Source organism: Zosterops lateralis (genome assembly GCF_965231275.1).
Source record: "Zosterops lateralis genome assembly, chromosome: 12".
In the NCBI taxonomy this organism is placed as follows: Eukaryota; Metazoa; Chordata; class Aves; order Passeriformes; family Zosteropidae; genus Zosterops; species Zosterops lateralis.
Genome location: NC_139772.1, coordinates 8,072,004 through 8,091,332, shown reverse-complemented (window position 1 = coordinate 8,091,332; position 19,329 = coordinate 8,072,004). Strand labels below are relative to the sequence as shown.

The 19,329-nt window shown below is 40.8% G+C and overlaps 1 protein-coding gene across 5 annotated transcripts in view; it reads left to right on the top strand.

Annotated features, from left to right (window-relative positions):
• Positions 1-19,329, top strand: part of ZNF423 (zinc finger protein 423) — a 227,100-nt gene that overhangs the window by 36,046 nt on the left and 171,725 nt on the right. For 3 of the 5 annotated variants that reach the window (XM_083870152.1, XM_083870149.1, XM_083870150.1), the window contains one exon: positions 5,564-5,623. In XM_083870152.1, the coding sequence (XP_083726278.1) occupies positions 5,564-5,623 (60 nt within the window). Of the gene's footprint in view, positions 1-5,337; positions 5,624-19,329 lie in introns of those variants that run through there. The other 2 variants (XM_083870151.1, XM_083870148.1) reach the window with 1 other exon arrangement.

The following is a 19,329-nucleotide window of genomic DNA, read 5'->3' as shown; positions in this document are numbered from 1 at the left end:
AATGCAGGATTGGTAACAGCCCTGATTCAGGAAAGTTCCCCCCATCAGCTGTGGGACATGCTTCTAACCCATTAGATTTCTCAGTAGTTCCTCACACTCTCAGTTCCTGACGTTTTTTGTTAGAGAACTATAGTGTTTTTATATTATGGGAAGTGTTAAACTGGTCCTTGTGGTCCTTGAAGCCTGTGTAATAGGATAAGAGAGCATACACATGCCATCTGAATTACTGAGGGGCTGTTGCTCACTTGTAAAGCTTGATTGCATCTAGAAATCAACATTTGGTGCAGAAGCATCTTACTTTGATAAGGTTAACTTCTTTCCTGGGAGTGATAAAGTGTTAAATAAGCACTGTGACTGTGAATGGAGTTCAGGTAATGGTAGCCCCATAAATAGATGTTCTCACTCTTAGGGGAATGGAGGCTGAATCCTTTCAGAAGTTTCTCTGAGCACAAAGAACTGAAATCTTTGAGCCTGCAGCACTCGTGACCTAGCAATTAAATAAGCATCCTTGGAGAACATCTGAGAAGAGCGGGCAAAATGCAAATATTTGGCATGTGCAGGAGTGCTGTATTGTGATGTTGCCCACAGTTCTTCCCTGTGTCGGCTGTGTGCTTGTTCTGGCTCTTGCATTTGGGCCCCACAGTCAGCTGGAGTGGAACAGAGGTCTTCTCCAGGCAGGACAGCAGGGAGTCCTCCTGTGCTGGGGCAGAACAGGGAGGGGAGGCAAATTTGTCCTTCCACTGCCAGCAAAGATCCCAGTGCCAGGCCTCAGGTGGGCAGTCCACAAACATAACCATCTTTGGAGCTGACTAACAATAAGAATTTCTAAATGCCAGACCAAGGCTATTTTCAAGTCAAAGCCAGCCTTCCTGAAGGGTGTCAGTTTCATAGATGTCCCCAGATTTCAGCAGACACAGATGTTGTAGCAGGCACACACTTGGGTGAAATTCCTATAACTATCTCATGATCATCACCCTGAAGGATGGAGCTAAAAAAGTCTCTTTTTATTTGCAGTATTTTATCTCTGTGTGCTGGCAAATACTATGGATCATTTACAAAAGAGAAGAAAAAGAAGTTAATGCTTTAAAAATAGAAATAGGGTGCTGTGAGTGTCGATATCAAGGTAGAGTACTGTACTTTGAAATTTTTTTTTTTTTTTTTTAAATTTTTTTTTATTATTATTTTTTTTTTTTTCCAATAAACTACATAGTGGTTTTGGCAGGAAGAGTCATGTGTACCTTCCCTGTTAGTCAGTGTGTTGCACTGTGAGTGTTGTGCCAAAGACACATGGAGCTGAGTGGGATCAAATTTTTGTCCTCTTGCTGTATTGTCTCTGTATTACTGAAGAAGTTAAAATATGCTTTTCCAAAGCATTTTAAGCTGATCATTCTGATGGAGAGAGCAAATAGAGATCAGGGCAAGAGTGTACATCCATAGAAACTTCTGTGTCCAACCATGGCTTAATGTGCAGGCACCCCATGTAAATTGGGCAGAAAACAGGCTGAGTTTGTGAAAGAAATTTGGAAGAATCCAACCCAGCAAAAATCCATGTGAAGTGCATCTGTGAACATTCTGCCCACAGCTTAACATCACTGATTTTGTCTGTCGTCATTTTCAATTCTTGGTATGAAATGCCTCCAAAATTTCAGGAAATGCTGAGTCTTTATCATCTTGTCATCAGGATTCTTGAAAAGTAGTAAGAATTGATACAAGATCTCTAGTTGCTTTGGAAAATCAGGGTTCTCAGTCTTGAATGGTGCTGCTGTTTCCTGTGGTTTTCCCAAGCTGCAGAGTGTTTCCTGCACGTGAGTGGCTCCTGCCCATGCTGAACATCAGCCTTGGTGGATTTGTGTGTCCACACATTCAGAGTGATAAACTAGCACAGATAAAATGTCTAGTCCTTGATTTTGATAGTTATGAGTATGTCTAGCATGTCTCAGAAAATATATTTTCCTGCTGATGAAATGGGAGTTGTTCTTACTCTGCAGGGTATTTTGAGAGTGATTGTGTTGAATTCTTTGTATCTCTTCCCTGGTTTTGTTTTGCCCATTACCACAAGTCGAGTAACGTTATCTACACAGTGAATATTGATACATGGTCACCTGAGCCAACCGAGGTTTCAAGGAATGATGACAAAAATATTAAGAAACTGAAAATTCAGCTTAAGTGAATCATTCTCTGGTTAATATTACAGACTAAGGGTGTTTTTGACTTCGTTCTCAGTAGTGAGACATGGAAATCCCTTCACAGCCATAGTGACCAAATCTGTTCTGGGTCCTCTATGCCCTGCCAGGGAGGGCTTGCCAAGTCCTAAGATAATCCTTGGGGAGTCTGGCCCCAGATGGGGGTCTGTGGGACTCCTCTGCCCTCCGTGAACAGCATCATGTCCCCAGACCTCCAACCAGCCTGGGAAGCCTCTTCCTGCTTCCCTGTAGCTCCAGCAACAGACATGTGCAACTGAGCAAATTTCAGATGCAAAAGCTTGGCTGTTGAAGTTGACTTTAGGAGGAAGAAAACATATTTCCTTCTGACTTCCATGGCTTCTGCTCACTGCTGTGGTTGAGGAAAAGCCAGCAGTGACACCACTTCAATTGCTGGCTCCTTAAATAACTATTTATATCCAGAAGATTAGGCAGCCATAGAGGAACCTTGGAGCTCTTGTTTTTATGCCCATTATGGAGAGGGAGCAGAAGCACATGAAGTTTAGTGTCTCCCTGCAATGGCACTTGCTGTCTGGGACAAAGCCTGATCACCTATTTTTTGCTTCAGCTTCACAGATGCCATTTCCCATCAAACCTTTGGGGCTTCTTAATGGGTGTATAGACATAGTCTTTCTGTCTTTCTTTTCTGGATGTGGCTGCTTTTGCTTCTTGTTTCTCTCTGCCCACTGTCTAGCTGGGTGGGTGGATGGATGGGCAGGTGAGGATCAAGTGCTTGAGTCAGTTGATACTGCAATTCCTCTTGGAATAGACTTGGCTGCTACTTTTTCTTATGGTTTAACCTCTGAAAGGTGATGTTTGCTTAAAAGAGTTAAAGGAAAAAGTGGAAAAGCAAAGGGAAAGGAGGTGGTAGAGTTGTGAGCAGCAGCTGCAGGGCGATGTGTCTGTGCCTAAGCTCAGGAGGCTCCATCCCACTGGCCTCCTCTTTCCATGGATATGGAGTATGTCAGCTCTGTGGTGGGTCTGTGCAAATAGAGGGGGAGAACATGAAACCATGACTGCAATAATATAAAGTGAATTTCAGTGCCTTGGCTCCACGTGAATGTTCTCTGTCCCCTTTTCAGTCATTAGGGAGCAAAGCAAATTAATGCCAACAGAGGCTGATTCAAACCTTTGCCCTCATTTAAGGGATTCCAAAAACTGTGGTTTTGTTACGTGCTGGAGCCAGCTGCCCTAGAGCAGCTCAAGGACTGGAGCAGTCTTTGGTGTTTAACCAACATGAAAGTCAGTGTGTTGCTAAAATTGTCAGTGACCAGTGTAGATCCATATACTACTCCTTGACTAGGACCAAATTTATCTCTTATGTATTTTTAGCAGACTGGGTTTTTTAAATCTCTCTTTCCAAGACAAAATGTAAAGAAATTTTAAAAACCTCAGCATAAAAGTAGCAATATAAAAGAACTCTCCAAGCAAAACAACCAAAAAGCAGTCAAGGATAAAATAAAATTAAAACATTCCCCTTGTCTGTTTTGTGTAAGGTACATGAATTTCCAACTTCTCTTATTTAGTTTTGGAGCAAAAACCCATCCCAGGTGTATATAGATTTTGATGTTAAAATGAGACATGCATTTGTGTAAGACTGAAATGGTTTTTCAGATAATGGCTCCAGAGTTTTTCTATTAAGAGATGGGTGAGGATGGAACAAGATGGTGGCTTGCAGAACACAAAATGGTAGGTGAGCCCTCAGGAGGGAGCACACGCCAGCCAAGCTGGCTCTGCCACCATCAGGGAATAGGACCAATAATGGCTTCAATAAGCTTCTAGCTTTGCCTCTTGTTTTTCCTCTGTCATCTTGGAATTTAATATTATGTGACATGGCCTTTATGCTAACATAGACACTGAAAAAAGTACAGCCAAGTCTCAAGTATGATTTCTCCAAAGAAATAGCTGAATTTCATGTTCCTCCATTAGTAAACACACAGATTTAAGAAAACCTGAGTGGTGCCATTCTGTGGAGCACACATTTTTCTATGGTTTGGACATAAAATTACATTTGTCAAGGCACTGCCTATGTAAATTATATTCTCTGTTCCTAATGCAATGTGATGTTACCACTAACATCAACTTGATGCCAGAATTCCACACTGGACTGGGGGGAAAATGTGAGGAAAGCATAAAATCAAGACTCTTTTGATGCAAATGTCAGTGTAAATATTCACTGGAGCAGGTTGGCCTGAGCATACATGGCTGGTCAACAGGGGCTGTGCTTGTGGCTTTGCAATATGGTTTGGATTCCAGTTGCAGAATTCTATAGAATGTACATTTGAATCCAGCTTAACGTAGATGAAAGGGTGAGCGATTGCTCAGTGCATGGAGTAAATGATATTGAAAATAAAGACCTATAATTTAAATTTGTTCGGTGTCAGAGTGACAGAGTGGGCAGGTGATGATGATAAACTTTTGCAATTCAAAAGAAGAATTTCTGCAGTTACTGCTTTCAAATGCCCACTCTGACATTAGTATAACCAGCACTGATTTCAGTAACAGCAGGATCAGGCACTTTTTTGCCTGGCTTGCTCTTGGCTGTTCTCTTAGTTATTATTAAGAATGTAAGAATGAAATGGCATTTTCATAATTCTTAACAGGGAGAAGGTTTTAGCTACGTCACTTACAAGTGCTGAGCACTGGCTCTGACAGCCTTCACAGCAACAACAAACCTTAAAAACAGTTTTTTGTGACTGCCATATCACAGAACATGGTTATACATCAAAATAATGTTTTTTAATTCTGAAAAATCTCTGAAGATATCACTGAGTTCTGAATATGGCAGATGTGTTAGGATGTTAGGATGGCATAAGTCAGGCAATTTTTCCTTCACAGGACAGTTCTTTACTATGATCTGTTGAAACATTCATTTCAAAAACAACCTCTATATTTACAATGACAATTTTACACATGCAAGATGTGAATGTACAACATTTCAAATACGAATACTTACCAGGTAGTGGTGTTTAAGCATTTATTAAAGTTTAACGAACTTGCTGCCACCCATTCAGGGAGAAACTGCAAACACAAATCCTATATTTAGGTTTAAAAGTAGGAAAAATTTCTTTACTAAATTTCCACCTTATGAATTATTTTATAGAAAGCAGTAAGTTGTTTTTCCAGCAGTGGAGAAGTCTGTTTTAATACTTAATGTCATAGTGGACCTAGTTTTCTGATGATTTTGTTTTCCAATTGGTTCGCTTTAGCAATCACAACTTATTTTTTTTCTTTTTCAGTTGAAGAGGGTGAATCTTCAGTCTGTTTTAATACTTAATGTCATAGTGGACCTAGTTTTCTGATGATTTTGTTTTCCAATTGGTTCGCTTTAGCAATCACAACTTATTTTTTTTCTTTTTCAGTTGAAGAGGGTGAATCTTCAGATTTTGCATTGACCTGGGACTCGTCAGTGACTCAATCAGGTAAATATTTTAGGTTCTTCTGATTGCAGAAACTGCCAGAAAGCTGCCAGGCTTTTAACAGGAACTGTATTTTGTATGTCACATTCCTGTCTCAAATCCAAGACTACCCACTGCAACACAATTTTTATATCAGTTCCATATGGTCAATAAAATCTATTACACACAGAGACTAATATACTCTTATCCTCCAGAGACCCATTCTTTCTTCTTGTGGGCACACTGAAACGGGTTGTGATTTCTCCAGTATAACCACTTTGAAGTTTTCTGCAATGGGCACTGTTACACATTCATTCCAATCTAATTACATAAAAGCTGCTTTAATAGGAATTTTAAGCCTCGGTCTCAACTGGAATGTGTGTATTCCTCCTCTCGGAGGAAATTGGAAAGTACTGTCAGGACTGGAGAATAAAAGTGGTACATTGCCATGGTAGAGAGATTGAAAATTTGAACAAGCTTTTGGTCTGCTTGACAGTAATAAACATGTGTCTGAGGCTCGTTCATCCATGTTAGGTCAATAATTTGAATAAAAAGAGGCTCAAGAAACCGAACAGAATAAATCAAGTTTGTCTGTGTAATATGTATTGATAACACAAGCATGAGGGTAAATGTCAGATTAGTTTGTGTTTAAAGTAATTAGCCACATCTCAGTCACTATGCCCCATGTAAAGATATTTTGCTGTCTATTTTTAACATTTATGAGATGCTCAGAATATTCTTGATTTTGAAGCCAGTAAGTCTATTTCTGTGCTCTCTCCACATTGGACTGTGCAATGGTATTCTCTTAAAAGCTCACCAATGATATGAAAAGAGCTGACAAGCTGAGCAGTAATATGAAAACCAACAATGGTGCTGCATTCCTGGTTAGACGGGTTTTGTAAGAGTCACGGGGAGCCCGGCTCCCAGGAGACACTTTCTCACCAAAATGAGCATCTGTCTGGTCTCGAAGGCACAAACTGCCTTTGTGTGGCACTTTGTGCCTTTCTCTTTATACCCACTGTGCTCTCACATGCATCTTCTGGGGCACTGGGTGCATCTTCTCTGGGCACTCTGGCTGTTTGGAGGGGTTTGTGTTTTCACTAGTCTTTGATAGCAAATATTGCTGCTGCTGCTGCTGCAAACCCCCAGCTGTGATGTCGAAGGCCCCTTTGTGCCTGGAGCTAACGGTGCATGAAAAGAGCGCTCGCCGGCTCTCTTGCTTGACCTTCATCTCAAACAGCACTGGAGTGGAGTTACCGGTGTTATCTATCACAAGTCTGGAAGTGTATTAAATTCAAAATAGGCTATGGTTCAAAACAATGGCAAAAAAAAAAAAAAATTCTGTGCACAGCAGAGTTAACTTGGGGTGGGTGTTGGTGACTGTGCCTTAAGTTAAAGACAGACTGTGAAAGGCTTGTACCAAATTAGTTGAGTCTCCATTTTTCTTCATTTACTCCCACAATTACAGCTCTCATTTAAGACATCAGATGTGGGAGAAAATGTATTGTATGCATGATTTACGGCAGCTTTAGGGAAAATGTGTGTTAATTGGGGGATTTTCTTCTTAATAATTTTCTTCTTACATTTAGTAGCTACAGATGTCAATCCTGTACATGTATAAAGATGTAATTCCGTATCCTGTCAAGTTGGGATGCAGTAGATGGGACACAAGTTGCAGGTTGGAATATGATTGAGGAACAACACAGAAAAAGCTTAAAAATCCCAAGTTTGTGGTGGTGTGGCTGCGTGGAGTCACTGGCTCTTGTGTGGTGTGGCTCCACAGCTATATTCAGTAACTGAAACCAGTCCCTCAGTCCCAGTGTGCGAGACTTTCATTATGTTCTTTTATGATCTTCCTGTTTGCATTAGCTTCAGTAGTGTGATGTTGAAGTTCAATAAAGGGTGAAAAAACAAGCTTCAATTTCTTGTTTCATGCCCCTTCCTTCCCTGGCCTAAAATGACAAAATTGCCTCCCCTTCCTTGGCTCCCCCAAAAGGAAAAAAAAAAAACCCAAAGGCCAAACCTGGGACTTGTTAACTCTGAAACATTTGCCAGATGTTTCAAATTAACATATTTCTCTCCCTCTTTCTCCTGTATGTGTTTGTACATCTCTGTGTGTGTGCAAACACATACAAAATGACTTCTGAAAAATTCTGTTTGCACTCTGCACAGCTGCTGTGGGCTGTGGGAGTCATGGTCCCAGGGTTGGGTGGTATGTCAGAACAGCAAGAGCTGTTACAGGTAGAATGTAAACTTGAAACTTTTTAAAAATATATTTTTCTACTAGTGAAATAATTATATATTATTAAGTGTGTGGAAAAAAGGAGTAAGTAAGTAAAGAAAAAAGTGTGTATTATTAGGTGTGTGGAAAAAAGGAGCTTTTGTTGCTGTATTTTATTTTGTTCATCTAACCAGTAGAAGCTATTCTGGAATTTTTTTTTTTTTTTTTTTGTCTGCACTCATGGGTCTGGTGTAGGTGGCTCTGATGACCATCTGCCCTTGGTGTGCCAAACACAGGGCTCCAAGCTCAGGGTCTCCTGGGGGAGCTTCTCTGCTCCTCACACGTACTGAGGGTGCACAGCCTGAGCATCCCTGACCAGAGCATGGCATTGGGCAAAGGGCTGCTCATGGGAGCTGCTTAGTTATTTAAAAATAACAACAACTTAAAGGCTGTACATAATAACTTAGAGAAACAAAAAAAACATAGAAGAGGCAAAGGCTGCCCTTGTGCCAGGGTGAATAATCTGAGTGTCCACCAGTACTGTTTAACAATGGGCATATAGCAAATTTCCTTCCTCTTCAGGTTTTGTAAACATCTTTTCCTTAATGTAAAAGGAAGGAAAAAAGCTTTTCCTTTCCTCTCTTAATCCAAGGACTTAGTTTGTTGTTAAATAGTTGGTCAGGCGTGTTTTGCTGCTGAAGAGGGAGAGATGTTTTCTGTACCAGAGGAACAGTGTAGCTCAATACTTCTTCCCCCTTTCCCCCACCCCCAACAGCACGTGCAGCCCTTGCAGCCTGTCTGTCCTACTCCAAAAGTGTCACTGGGGTTGGACTGGGCAGGGCTGCTGGGGGCCAGGCCAGTGCCCACCTCTGCTCTGCAAAAGGGGTTCAGGCTTCTTCAAGGCCAATGTGAAAATAAGGTTCAATACTTGCAAAACAAAGGTCTGGTCAGACAATGCTGCATTTCTGTTGCAATACATCACGAGGGTATTATCTTGAGGAGCAGCAAGGGACATTTTAAAGAAGTAAAAAGTCTTACTAAATATATAGAGAATTTAAGGCATTTTAAAGACCTATGAAAGCATTTTATATGGGAGTTGCTGGGGAGTTTCTCATTAGCCTGACTGTGAGGCCCCAGGGAATCTTGGCTGAATTGTCTGGGGCAAACAGAGCAGATTCTGTCTTCTCCTCAGGAGCCTGCAGACCTAAAAGCCTAATTTTTTTGTGTCTGCTTTTGAGGTAGCTGAAGGTGTCTTGTTTTTCTCTGCAGCTACATGTACTGATCAAGAAAGAGTTTTGGAAATAGGGAACTGTGGACCTTGTCCTGAGTGCTGGGGACAAATGGCACTGGGTCTGTCTCCGTGCATAAGTGTTTGCAGAGCGTGGGGGTTCTTTGGAGTGTTTGCAACAGGAAAGGCCTCTCAGTGCCCAACCATCCATTAGCACATAACATTAGTGTAATTCAATTATAACATTCCAGAAATCATAAAAATAAATTACAGGTTGGTATTCCCTGCTTTCCCCATTAGCTCCAAATTTCCTGTCCCTGCCACCGAGTTCGCAGCAGCAGCTGGGCACATGTGTGAGGGACATGTTAACACAGCACAGCATGGGGAGAGAAAACAAAACACAGCATTTTAGGACACAGATATTTGATGTTTTTCTGTTAAGATTTCTCCCCTGTGCTTTTTTTATGCAGTACATTACTTTAGATTTTTAATTGCCTTCTGCAATTTCTTTTAAAATTTCCCTTTTTTCAGGGGAAAGAAAAGGGGAAGCAGCAGCTTTTCAGAAATGAGCCACAAAATAAAGGAAAACCACCCTGTGGTCACTCCTTTTCCTCTCTCTTATGCTTTGCATGGCATCTCCCAGCTATGTAAATCAAAATTTTCACTCGGTATCTCTAGAGGAGCAACATCTTGACACAATTTGGAGACTTATTTTTTCTGCAGGGCTACCAGAGCCCATGCTGGGGTGTTTTTAATGCTGTCTCTGCTGCTCGGGGCTTGTGTTGCCTGTTCTTTCCTGGCTGTTCTTCCCTCTGTTCTCCTCCTCTTTCAGTCCTCTGATCCTGGTGCTGCATTGTCTGTTCCCAGTGCCGAGGGTTTCTGTTCTCCTCTGTTCTGTAGAGTTGGGTTTAATTTTGGCTTCTTGGGAAAGCTGGAGTCTCATGAAGCAGAGACTCACTGCTGCAAGTATTCTTGCCTTAACTTTTTCCTGCTTTGTGTTTATTGAGATAAGTAACAGAAAATGTGTTCTTCTGTCTCACGTCTCCCCTTGGGAAGCCTGTTTTGTCCCCTCAGCTTTCCTCCAGCACCCTGGGCTTGCATGGTGCACTGCCTGGTGCCCAAGACCAAGGGCACCACACTCACAGTGCCCTGTCCCTTGTGGTGTTCCAGTTCCCAGAGCTGTCCCTGCCCTCTGCCTGTGGGTATGGGCTGTGTCAGGGGCATTCAGGGAGTTCAGGGGAGGGAGACTCCACAGACACCAAATTCCTCTTCTCTATTCCTACATGCATTGGTCTCATTTAACTCCTAAATGCAGAATGCAGAAAAACACAACATGAAATTCTGGGATCTCTGCTGCAGAGCACTGGAAAGGTCAGTCACAATTCTGAGGGCATTAGAAACCTGTTATTTTGCAAGTACTCTGAAATTACCTGTTCTGAGTGCCTTCATGAGCTCAGATATCTTCTAGAAGGTGATTTCATTAGTAAATCAGTATGAGAAGATTCTGATTACACTGGGTAAGGATTTCCAAAGAAATAAGTCTTTAAATTTAGCAAAGAACTTGAGACTTTGGTAACTTTTTTTCAGTTGAATATTTCTTTCAGTGTACTGTGAGATCTCAGCTGGTTGGCTTTCTTGTATTGATTTTTAAAATGGCATTCTTGTCCCTGCATTGACCTGTGGGATGCAGCCCAGTCAGAATAGTCTGAAGTTCTCAAAATTTTAAACATCTGCTCTGGAAGCATCCAGAACCCAGAAAAATGCAAACAAGAAATAAAGCTTGGAATGTTTGCAGCTCAGGTTACTGCATTCCTCACTTATAATAGGTCGAAATTTTATTTTCCTAGGTAATGTGTGGGTTTTTACGATGTCACATTGTAATGTGTTCTTTCAGAAGAGAAAATAAAAAAAAATTCTAATTTCCTAATTATAAAATTTATTTTTTAGCATTAATATTTTGCAGATAAATACTAATTTATATATATTTATATATATATTTAAAGAAAGTACTTTTGAAAGTGTTTTATCAAATGGAAGATGAAGGAACAGAAAGTACCTGATACTCAGATAATCTTAGGCAGATGTAAGATTTTTGCAGCTGGATAGTACAAAAAAGAAACAATACAAGTAATTATAAACCCTTCCCAGATCCCTCCATTTGTAGGAGTCACAGCACAACCCTGTACCTGCAGGCACAAGGGCTTCCTGTGAGCAAATCTCTGCTCCCAGCCCTCTGGGGCTCCTGGGATATGGGGCTGCCAGAGGAAGCTGTTGGCTGCAGTGACAGGGAGGTTCCTGGGGGGGTCCATGAAGTCCAGGCAACATCCTGCAGCTGTGGCACCTCCAGGGGCAGGAGGAGATAAAAATGGGATTTGTTGGTGTGTGCCATGGAAACAGCCAAACCACGGAGGCGTCTCTGGCGGAGCGGCACCACAGGTGTTCCCCTCTTGTTTGGGGAGGGAATCTCCGGCAAGGAGGAGAGATCTTCAGATGTGAACACAGCATGGGTGTCAGTATTTAAATTAGAAGCACACACCTGTGTATTCCGGCGTTTCCTAGAAAATACTGACTATTAAAAATGTTAATTGGGAAAATTATAGCGATAGCACAGAGGAGGAGAATTAATTTCCATGGTACAAGAGGCGAGGAAAGAAAATCTCATTTCAAAGTGAGCTGTCAAGTTCTCCCCCTAACCCATCACCCACCCCTTCCCAGGCTTCTTGAAGACAATGTATACTGGAAAGTTGGTGTGCTTAAAGGAAGCTGAGCAAGTGTAGTGCATTGCAGCATGTCATTGATGCCCAGCTTCCCAGTGTCTAAAGCCAGCTCTCCTAATTGCTACAGGCTACAATCCATAAAAAGGAGGATTTCTGCAGGGTCACAGTCCTGCCTGGCCTTGGGGACAAGGCCCCAAGGACTGGTGTGCACTGGGACGCCAGCAGTGCATCAGGACTAGTAATGGGCAGCAAATGGACACAAACATGCCACCAGAATGGATGGTTGCATATTGATGTTCTGGGGTGGGCAGCAGCCAACCTCCCCAGGGTTGCATCCATGTCTTGCCAGCATTTTTCTCCCTGTGACAAATGTGCTTTTTATTTAAAGGTGTGCCTGTTGGCATTTTATCTGCTGGGAGATTGTAACACACTTTCATTTCCTAGTACAGACTGAAGCAAGTCAATCACTTTCAGGGGTGGACCATCAGGAGCAACCTTCCTGGCTCTCCTGGGCTTGCTTGGTCTCCCTCAGGCATGAAAATCCTGATGTGGGATCTGACATTGAGCTGGAGTGAGTGCTGGAGAAGAGGAAGGCACAGCATAGTGCCTTCCCATCTTCTTCTTCCCTTCCTCTGTTTCTTTCAGTGGTGCCACCTGGTTCTCCCTTGCTGCCCAAGTGAAGGGCTGCGATTAGGTAAACATTTTTTGTGTTTTTAAACAAAATTTATATCTGTTGTTTACAACAGCTTTCAGGAGCACAACTAGGAGTAATGGGCTAAGGTAAAGCAAAGGAGATGCTAGGCTGAATATCAGGAAACATTTCCAGGTAGTGGGATCTAATAGCCTGGTATTATCTTCCATTACTTTGGTAATTTACAGACTAGACTGGACAAAGCACTTGGAAATACACTGTAGGAATGGTCTTACATCAGCAGAGGGATGGGTAAGATCACCTGATAAATCCTTCTCGTCTCTAATTGATCCAATTCTGCTGCACTCTGGATTTGCTAATCTGCAGATTTGAGCAGACAGAATGGTCAGGCAAATTGTGCTTTCAAGAGCTTATTTCAGTAAATATTTTTATGTAGGATCTCAAAGCACTTTGCAAATGCTAATTAAGCCTCCCAACCTAGTGGGAAGTCTTCCTTGTGCCACATATCCACACTGCTTTGCATTATGCAGCATGCACATACTGCAGGTTGACCTTCCCCAAAGGGCTCTGGCTTCAGGATTGATGGGCACTTGCCAGCCCATCCTGCTTTGAGTCATTTCCGCAGGTCAGTGGCTTTGCTTTTCCAAATCTGCCTTGTCTGGCTGGTTGGAGTGGGGGAAGCTGAAACCATGCTGCCGTAGGAAGTGATTGCAGTGGGTTTTACCTTTGTGAAAGCAGACAGCTGGAGAGTTGAACAAAAGTCTCCTGGTGAACAATTTCTTTGGTTTTCACAGAAACTTGTTCTCCTTTGGCTGGTTTATACTTTGCAGTTGTAACTGGTAGCTCAAAGCTCCCAGCCTGAATAAATGTAGAACAAGAATAGTAGAATATATTACGTTGGCCTGTTGCTTAAACAAGAAAAATCAATAAAATATAATGCCACAGTGGTGGATCCCCAGTAATCATTCTTCTTAAGAAAAAAACAAATTGTGGCAGTCGTGAGAATGGGGTTTTATAAACAAGGTTGTAAAAGAAGAAAAATAAATGGAATGAACAAGCTGCACTGCTTTGCCTTCTACGCTGAGTAAGAACATTGATATGAAACTCTTCAATGAAGAAATGCATGAAATTTATGATTCTTCATCCAAAAAATCTTTGCTTGTTCAGTACAGGAAACTAGAATCATTTGGGTTGGAAGGGACCTCTAGTGGGTCTTGTTCAACATTGACCTGACTTGTAAAAGTTTTGTAGCCTTTACTATGGTATTTTTGGTTATGTTGTCTTAAGCTGTTTGGCTTATCGTGGACCAAGAGTCCAAGTATTGTTACTGTGGTATAAAAATGTGTAGCAAACAAAAATTAAGGCTGTAATAGAAGATATGTTCTGTTGTTTAGTGTCTAAAGTAGCCTTTTTCCAGTCTCACTACAAGGAATTACAATGTCACTGTCAAAATAAACCAAGCTCATCTCATAATCTTGTATTTGTTGTGTATAAATTCAAGTGAGAAAACTGTTAAATGGCACCATTTATAATGAGCTTTGAGATACCCTATAGCTCTCACTTGGAGATAAGTGACCTTTGTCTTCCTTGGGGCTGAGTAACAGCACAATGAAGATTTAATAGATGTGTGCAGAGACCTGGCAATAGACTGGGGTGTGTGTGGAAGAGGTGCTCAATGTGTCTTGCTCTACATATTTTTGAATTCCTTGCACTTGGGACTGGAGTGCTGCCTGTTGGTGTGTGGCACAACCCGTGCTTCCTTTCTCCCTTGGATAGCTTTGGTGTTCGTTAGTAGAAATTATTAGACAGTCACAAAACACTAAAGAGAAAGGAAAAAAACCCACACACTTTGCTTGGAAGCAGTCTGTGTGTTGCATAAAGCTCTGACAAGATCAAGCCTCTAATTAAATTATCTGGCACGTGGGCAATACTGTTCCGAGATCTGCTGAGCTAATGTGTAGCCATTAGCTCATACAGCCACCAAATCAGAAGTACCAAAGAGACAATTTACATAGGGCCACAGCGTGTTTTAAAAAATTCTGGTGAGTTGTGAAGCCTGTAATGTTAATTGCCAGTTAGCACATTGTAATTGCTGTAATTATTTGCAAGTAAAATGATGTAAGGGACTTACTATTGTACTTTTCTTTAACACTTCACATGTTGGTGATCCACTAAATCTCCCACTTAAGAGTTTTGCTGGTTATTCTAAGAGCTTGAAAGCCACTTGCTGAAGTCTGATCTCATCCACAAGCTTGCCATTCTGCCTGTTGGCTTTACTACTGAGCAGTGGCTCTCTGAAATATATATATATATAAATTTAAAAAAAAATAGAAAAAAAAAAGCAATAAAATAATAACTGCAAATGTCTGCTGCTGACCAGTGAGAGCATAGCCAGCCCTGCAGCTGGCCGAGCTGGAGCCCAGCTGGGAGAGAGCCCTCAGCACAAATTGCCAAGTCTATTGCCTCCCACCGCCATGCCGCGGAATTGGGCCAAAAGCTCCTCCGTATGGGATTAAAGGGATGTGTAATAGATTAAAGATCAAAAATGTTAATTAAGAAATGGTCTTTTCTAATAAGATGCCTTCAAGGGCATGGTACCAAAAATGAGGCAATATCTCATTTTGGCAACAGCTCAGGGTTGTAATGAAGCTGGAGCAGGGGGGGTAAGGGGAGGAAGAAGGGACGCCTCCTGTTCAAGGCAACTCCTTCAGAAGGGGTAAATCAATTAGCAGTAAAAGTGTAAACATGTGAGTCAGAATGAGATTACTCTGAATGCTGCTGAAGAGCGTGGATTTAGAGGTATATGTTTTAGCTTGGCCTTTCCTTGAGGATAAGTTGGTAGTTTGTGACAGATAAACAAGAACTCCTTCAGCTTACTGGTATTTAAACATCAGCCTGGTAATTTGGCTGAAAATAACCAGTCTTGTTGAAAGCTTTGATGCATTTGCAGTGAATCTGTTCAATACATTTTAGTGATGTAATCATCTAGATATAGAAAATCCATAGAAAATAGATATAGAAAATATCTTTGTTGCTGGGTTGAAATTCGTAGGTGTAATGTTTGGGTAAAGGCTTAATTCTCCTCAGACAAGGGGAGAGCCACCACTCTGCACTTTCATGTTTCAGGCTCCTGCAACAGGGGATGTTTATGTTTTACAAATAAACTGATATGCAAGTGTTACTTATGTGTTTCAAACAGGAAAGGTGCTTTTAAGAGCTGTGAAATATCATTGCATCGTTATGACTAAAGAAAACACGATTTTCCTTAAACTTGAGTGTTCTAGTCAGTGAGTCCACTGATACATTTTCTTAGTAAACTCATCAAAGCTCCGAGAGGAAAACTTGGATGTTTAACAGTGCTTTTTCCTTGTGATGGGATTACACATGTTACTTCATCCCAGTTTCCCCTCCAAGAGCCTTGGTGCTGCAAGCTGCAGCATTTCTGAAGGAAGTTATTTGCCAGCATAAAATGGACAGACCCAAATTTCTTCCCTATTGGTTGGAAGTTTTTGCTTGGATAAAGAAAACCACTGACATGGTGACGTCTCCATGTAGTGTGTGTATGTGTTTTAAGGCTCTGACTGTTGTTTGAACCAAAGCCAGAGAGCATTTTCAATTTGAGAGAAATATGGTGGGAAGGCACTTGCTGGTCGTGTCCCTCTGTGTGCGTAGTGAGCTGGGGCCAACTGAAGCACCTTGGCAGAAAAAGTCTTCTCAGAAGGGTTTGAAATTTAGATTTGTTCCTCTGTGTATATTTTATTTTAATCTATTGTGTTCTTCTTGAGAGGAGAATTGATGGTTTTCCCTTGAGAGGCTTTTTGGACCCCTTGAGCTGGGCATGGTGTAGACTTGTGCCTATTGGTATTATTTAGCTTGGATAGGGGCTATAAGTGACTTAAATGACACTAAATTCCTGTGCCCTGATTTTGTTGGATGAATAAATACAAATGGAGATAGTGGTTGTTTCCATTCACAGAAAGCAAATCAGAGAACTATTTCTTTCTTATTCAAATAAGATGTTTTTGTGGTTTGTAAATGTATCGTTTTGACAGACTGATTAGTTCCATCTTGATTTCACTTATGGTTTTTGTTAAAAGAAATGTGTAACTTGGACTTGAATTAGCATTCTCCCAAGAAGGGCTATGTCAGGCCATTCCTGCTGACACATCAAGGAGATGCAACTGTAGCAACAAAAAGATCAGTGCCTTTTCCTGACTATGAAGCTTGCTTAAAAGTCTGTAAGACAATGGTTTGAATTGAAGTCTTCCTCTACATAATTTTGACAATATTAAAGAAAGATATCTATAGTCTGTCCTGCTTCTTTCAGTGACAAATGGGATGATTTCAATTTTGCACTGTTCATTTAATATTTGCAGAAGAATAGTCAGTTCATAATGCTGTCATTACTTTCTACAGAATATGTGTCCATTATTGAAACTGAGAAAGAGTGGGCTTAAACCTTAAAGCAAAGAAGTCCAGAAGACCATTTATTCTGCTAAATGAATGAGAAACGTTCTGTGTAAAAAGCATTTGGCTTCTCTTCCTTGTTCATATTAAACAAAATACATTTATTGCCAAATTTCCACAGTAACGTCCAAGAAGCATAAAGAAAATCAACAGGGCTAGTGAGGTATAACTGAGAGCAGCATTTGGTTTATAATCTTATGAAAGAAAGGTTGTGCAGCAAAAATGTAATTTTTCTGATTAAGGTGAATTTCAGGCAGAAATCTTGCACAAGTTTGTAATAGATTGGCAGACATGATGGTTGTGAAATCCACTTTTTTTAAAAAAAAATTTGGTCTTTCTATACTGCATGTGTAAACAGCTGTGGTATTGAAGACACGAGGTATATCACTTCTGCAGATGCTCTTTGAATCTCAGGGTCTGTATTGTGAAAAAGCATAGGTGCTTCTGTAAAACAGAGCTAAATTGCCTTTCATTTTTTGTCCCTTAATACCAAAAAGTGGTTGCTTCGTGTTCATGGTGTTGTGTGTGTGAAATTAAGTAAGAATTGGTGTTTCTCTTCCTCTTTAAAAACTGGAGATTTTTTAGTGGGTTTTTTATGTAAAGAGGTTGTAAGCCTGTTGTATTTTAAATGTCTTTCTGAGTTTCAAACAACTCCACAGGCACTGGAAGAGCAGCAGTGAACTATTAAATAAGAAGAGACATCCTAAGAGTTAAAGTGATTTTTAGCTTGATCCTGTAATGAAATAATTTAAAACCGTATCTGGTTAATGAACTCTGCAGCCAGACAGCATAACTGGCCAAGGATGTAGGGAGTGGAAGAGGTTTAAAAATAGACTCCTAGCTGTGATGGCTGTAAGAGCAGTAGAAAGGTCCAAAGCAAACCCCTAACCCCTTTTTCTGCACCTATCACAGGCTGCTGAAAAAGCTGTGGAGTGGAATAAAGTTGTCAATGGTGCATCTTCCTGCCAGCCAGCAACTAAAACAAAAATTCCATAATGTAAGGAAAAAAGTTGGGACTAGTTCCCTCAAAAAAGTGCCTTTTAAAAAAAGGATAATTTTGTTATGGTTACTACTTTTTACCTTGGCAAAGTACACAGGGAATGGGGCTGCTAAAGAGTGCATCAACTAAATTAGGGTTAATTAGAAGTTCTCTCAGATAGCTGGTGCTTCATCAGCAACAAAGCAGCATGTAAATAAACCTAATTTCTCTCCAAATAAACTCTTCACAAGCTTAATTACAACAGAAACAATATCTCCCCCTAGCCCCCCCCTTTTCATTAGTGGGAGCAGCTCATTATGAGCAGTATCTGGTGAAGGCTATCATGAGCAGGCCAGAGCTGCCCCTCTCACAGGTGTCCTTCGAGGCCAGGAAGAAGTAGAGGAACTTCCAGCCTACCTGGAAAAGCCCAATTAAGGTAATTCATGAGAAATTTGAGAAGCAGAAAGCACTGATGGAAAAAAACCAACAAAACCAACACCACCGTATTCTGGAGAGACTTTGTTAATTACTTAAAGTATTTCCACTATTTGGATTATTTGCCATCTTAATTTCTTCACCTTTATTACTCATTTGCCAGCAAAAAAGATGAACTTCAAGTTTTATCTGTCCTTTTTATTCTTTTTTGCCATCCATCATTCTCATGGTAGGTCCAAGGGCTCTTCCAGTTCCTGGCGCTGTGTACATACTTCTTTCTCCTGCTCTGACACTCAGGAGCTGCTGAGTGAGAGGAGGGGCTGAGGGAGACCCAACTTTAAAGTCATTTTAGCTTTAAGTCTTCTAAATGTTTTTTCACACTTTTTTCTTTACCACATAGGGCTAGAAGAAAAAATGCAGAAAGATATTAGAGAAAAAAGTGTTATCATTGCTAAAAGGGTCACCAGACTGGAGGACTAGTGCAGCTCACTGCTTATTCCAGGGATAAACAGCTGAAAACCTTTATTCAGAAATTATTTATTACAGGGAAAGTGCAAACCTGGATGCCAGTTTCAGCTGGGTGCAGAAGTGCTCAGCTAAGGGCTCATTCAAAGCGATTAATTTATTTCATTTGGTGCTTGATACATTGTCCTCTGTGATTTTTAATTTTTTTTAATATCTAATACTGTTGAAACCAGTGAATTCCTTATTACACAGTGTCACGTTTCAGCCGATCCTAAATTAATAAATGAGCAGCAGCAGAATAGCATGCAGCACAATTCTAACAGCATGAGCTGCACAGAAGTATATTTCACTTAGCTCCAATTTAAATACTCTGCTTTCCTCGATTTAATTATGTGAAATTACTGAATTAATGGCTTTGTCAAGTGAAACGTGTAGGACTTCAGAGTTCGGTATTAAGGAAAGAAATTAGAAAGGAAATCTGAGGTACATTAATTTTTGCATGTGGGCTTGTTTTAAACACAGACTGAAATTTAACTGAGCCCAACCCAAAATCACTCATTTTAAGG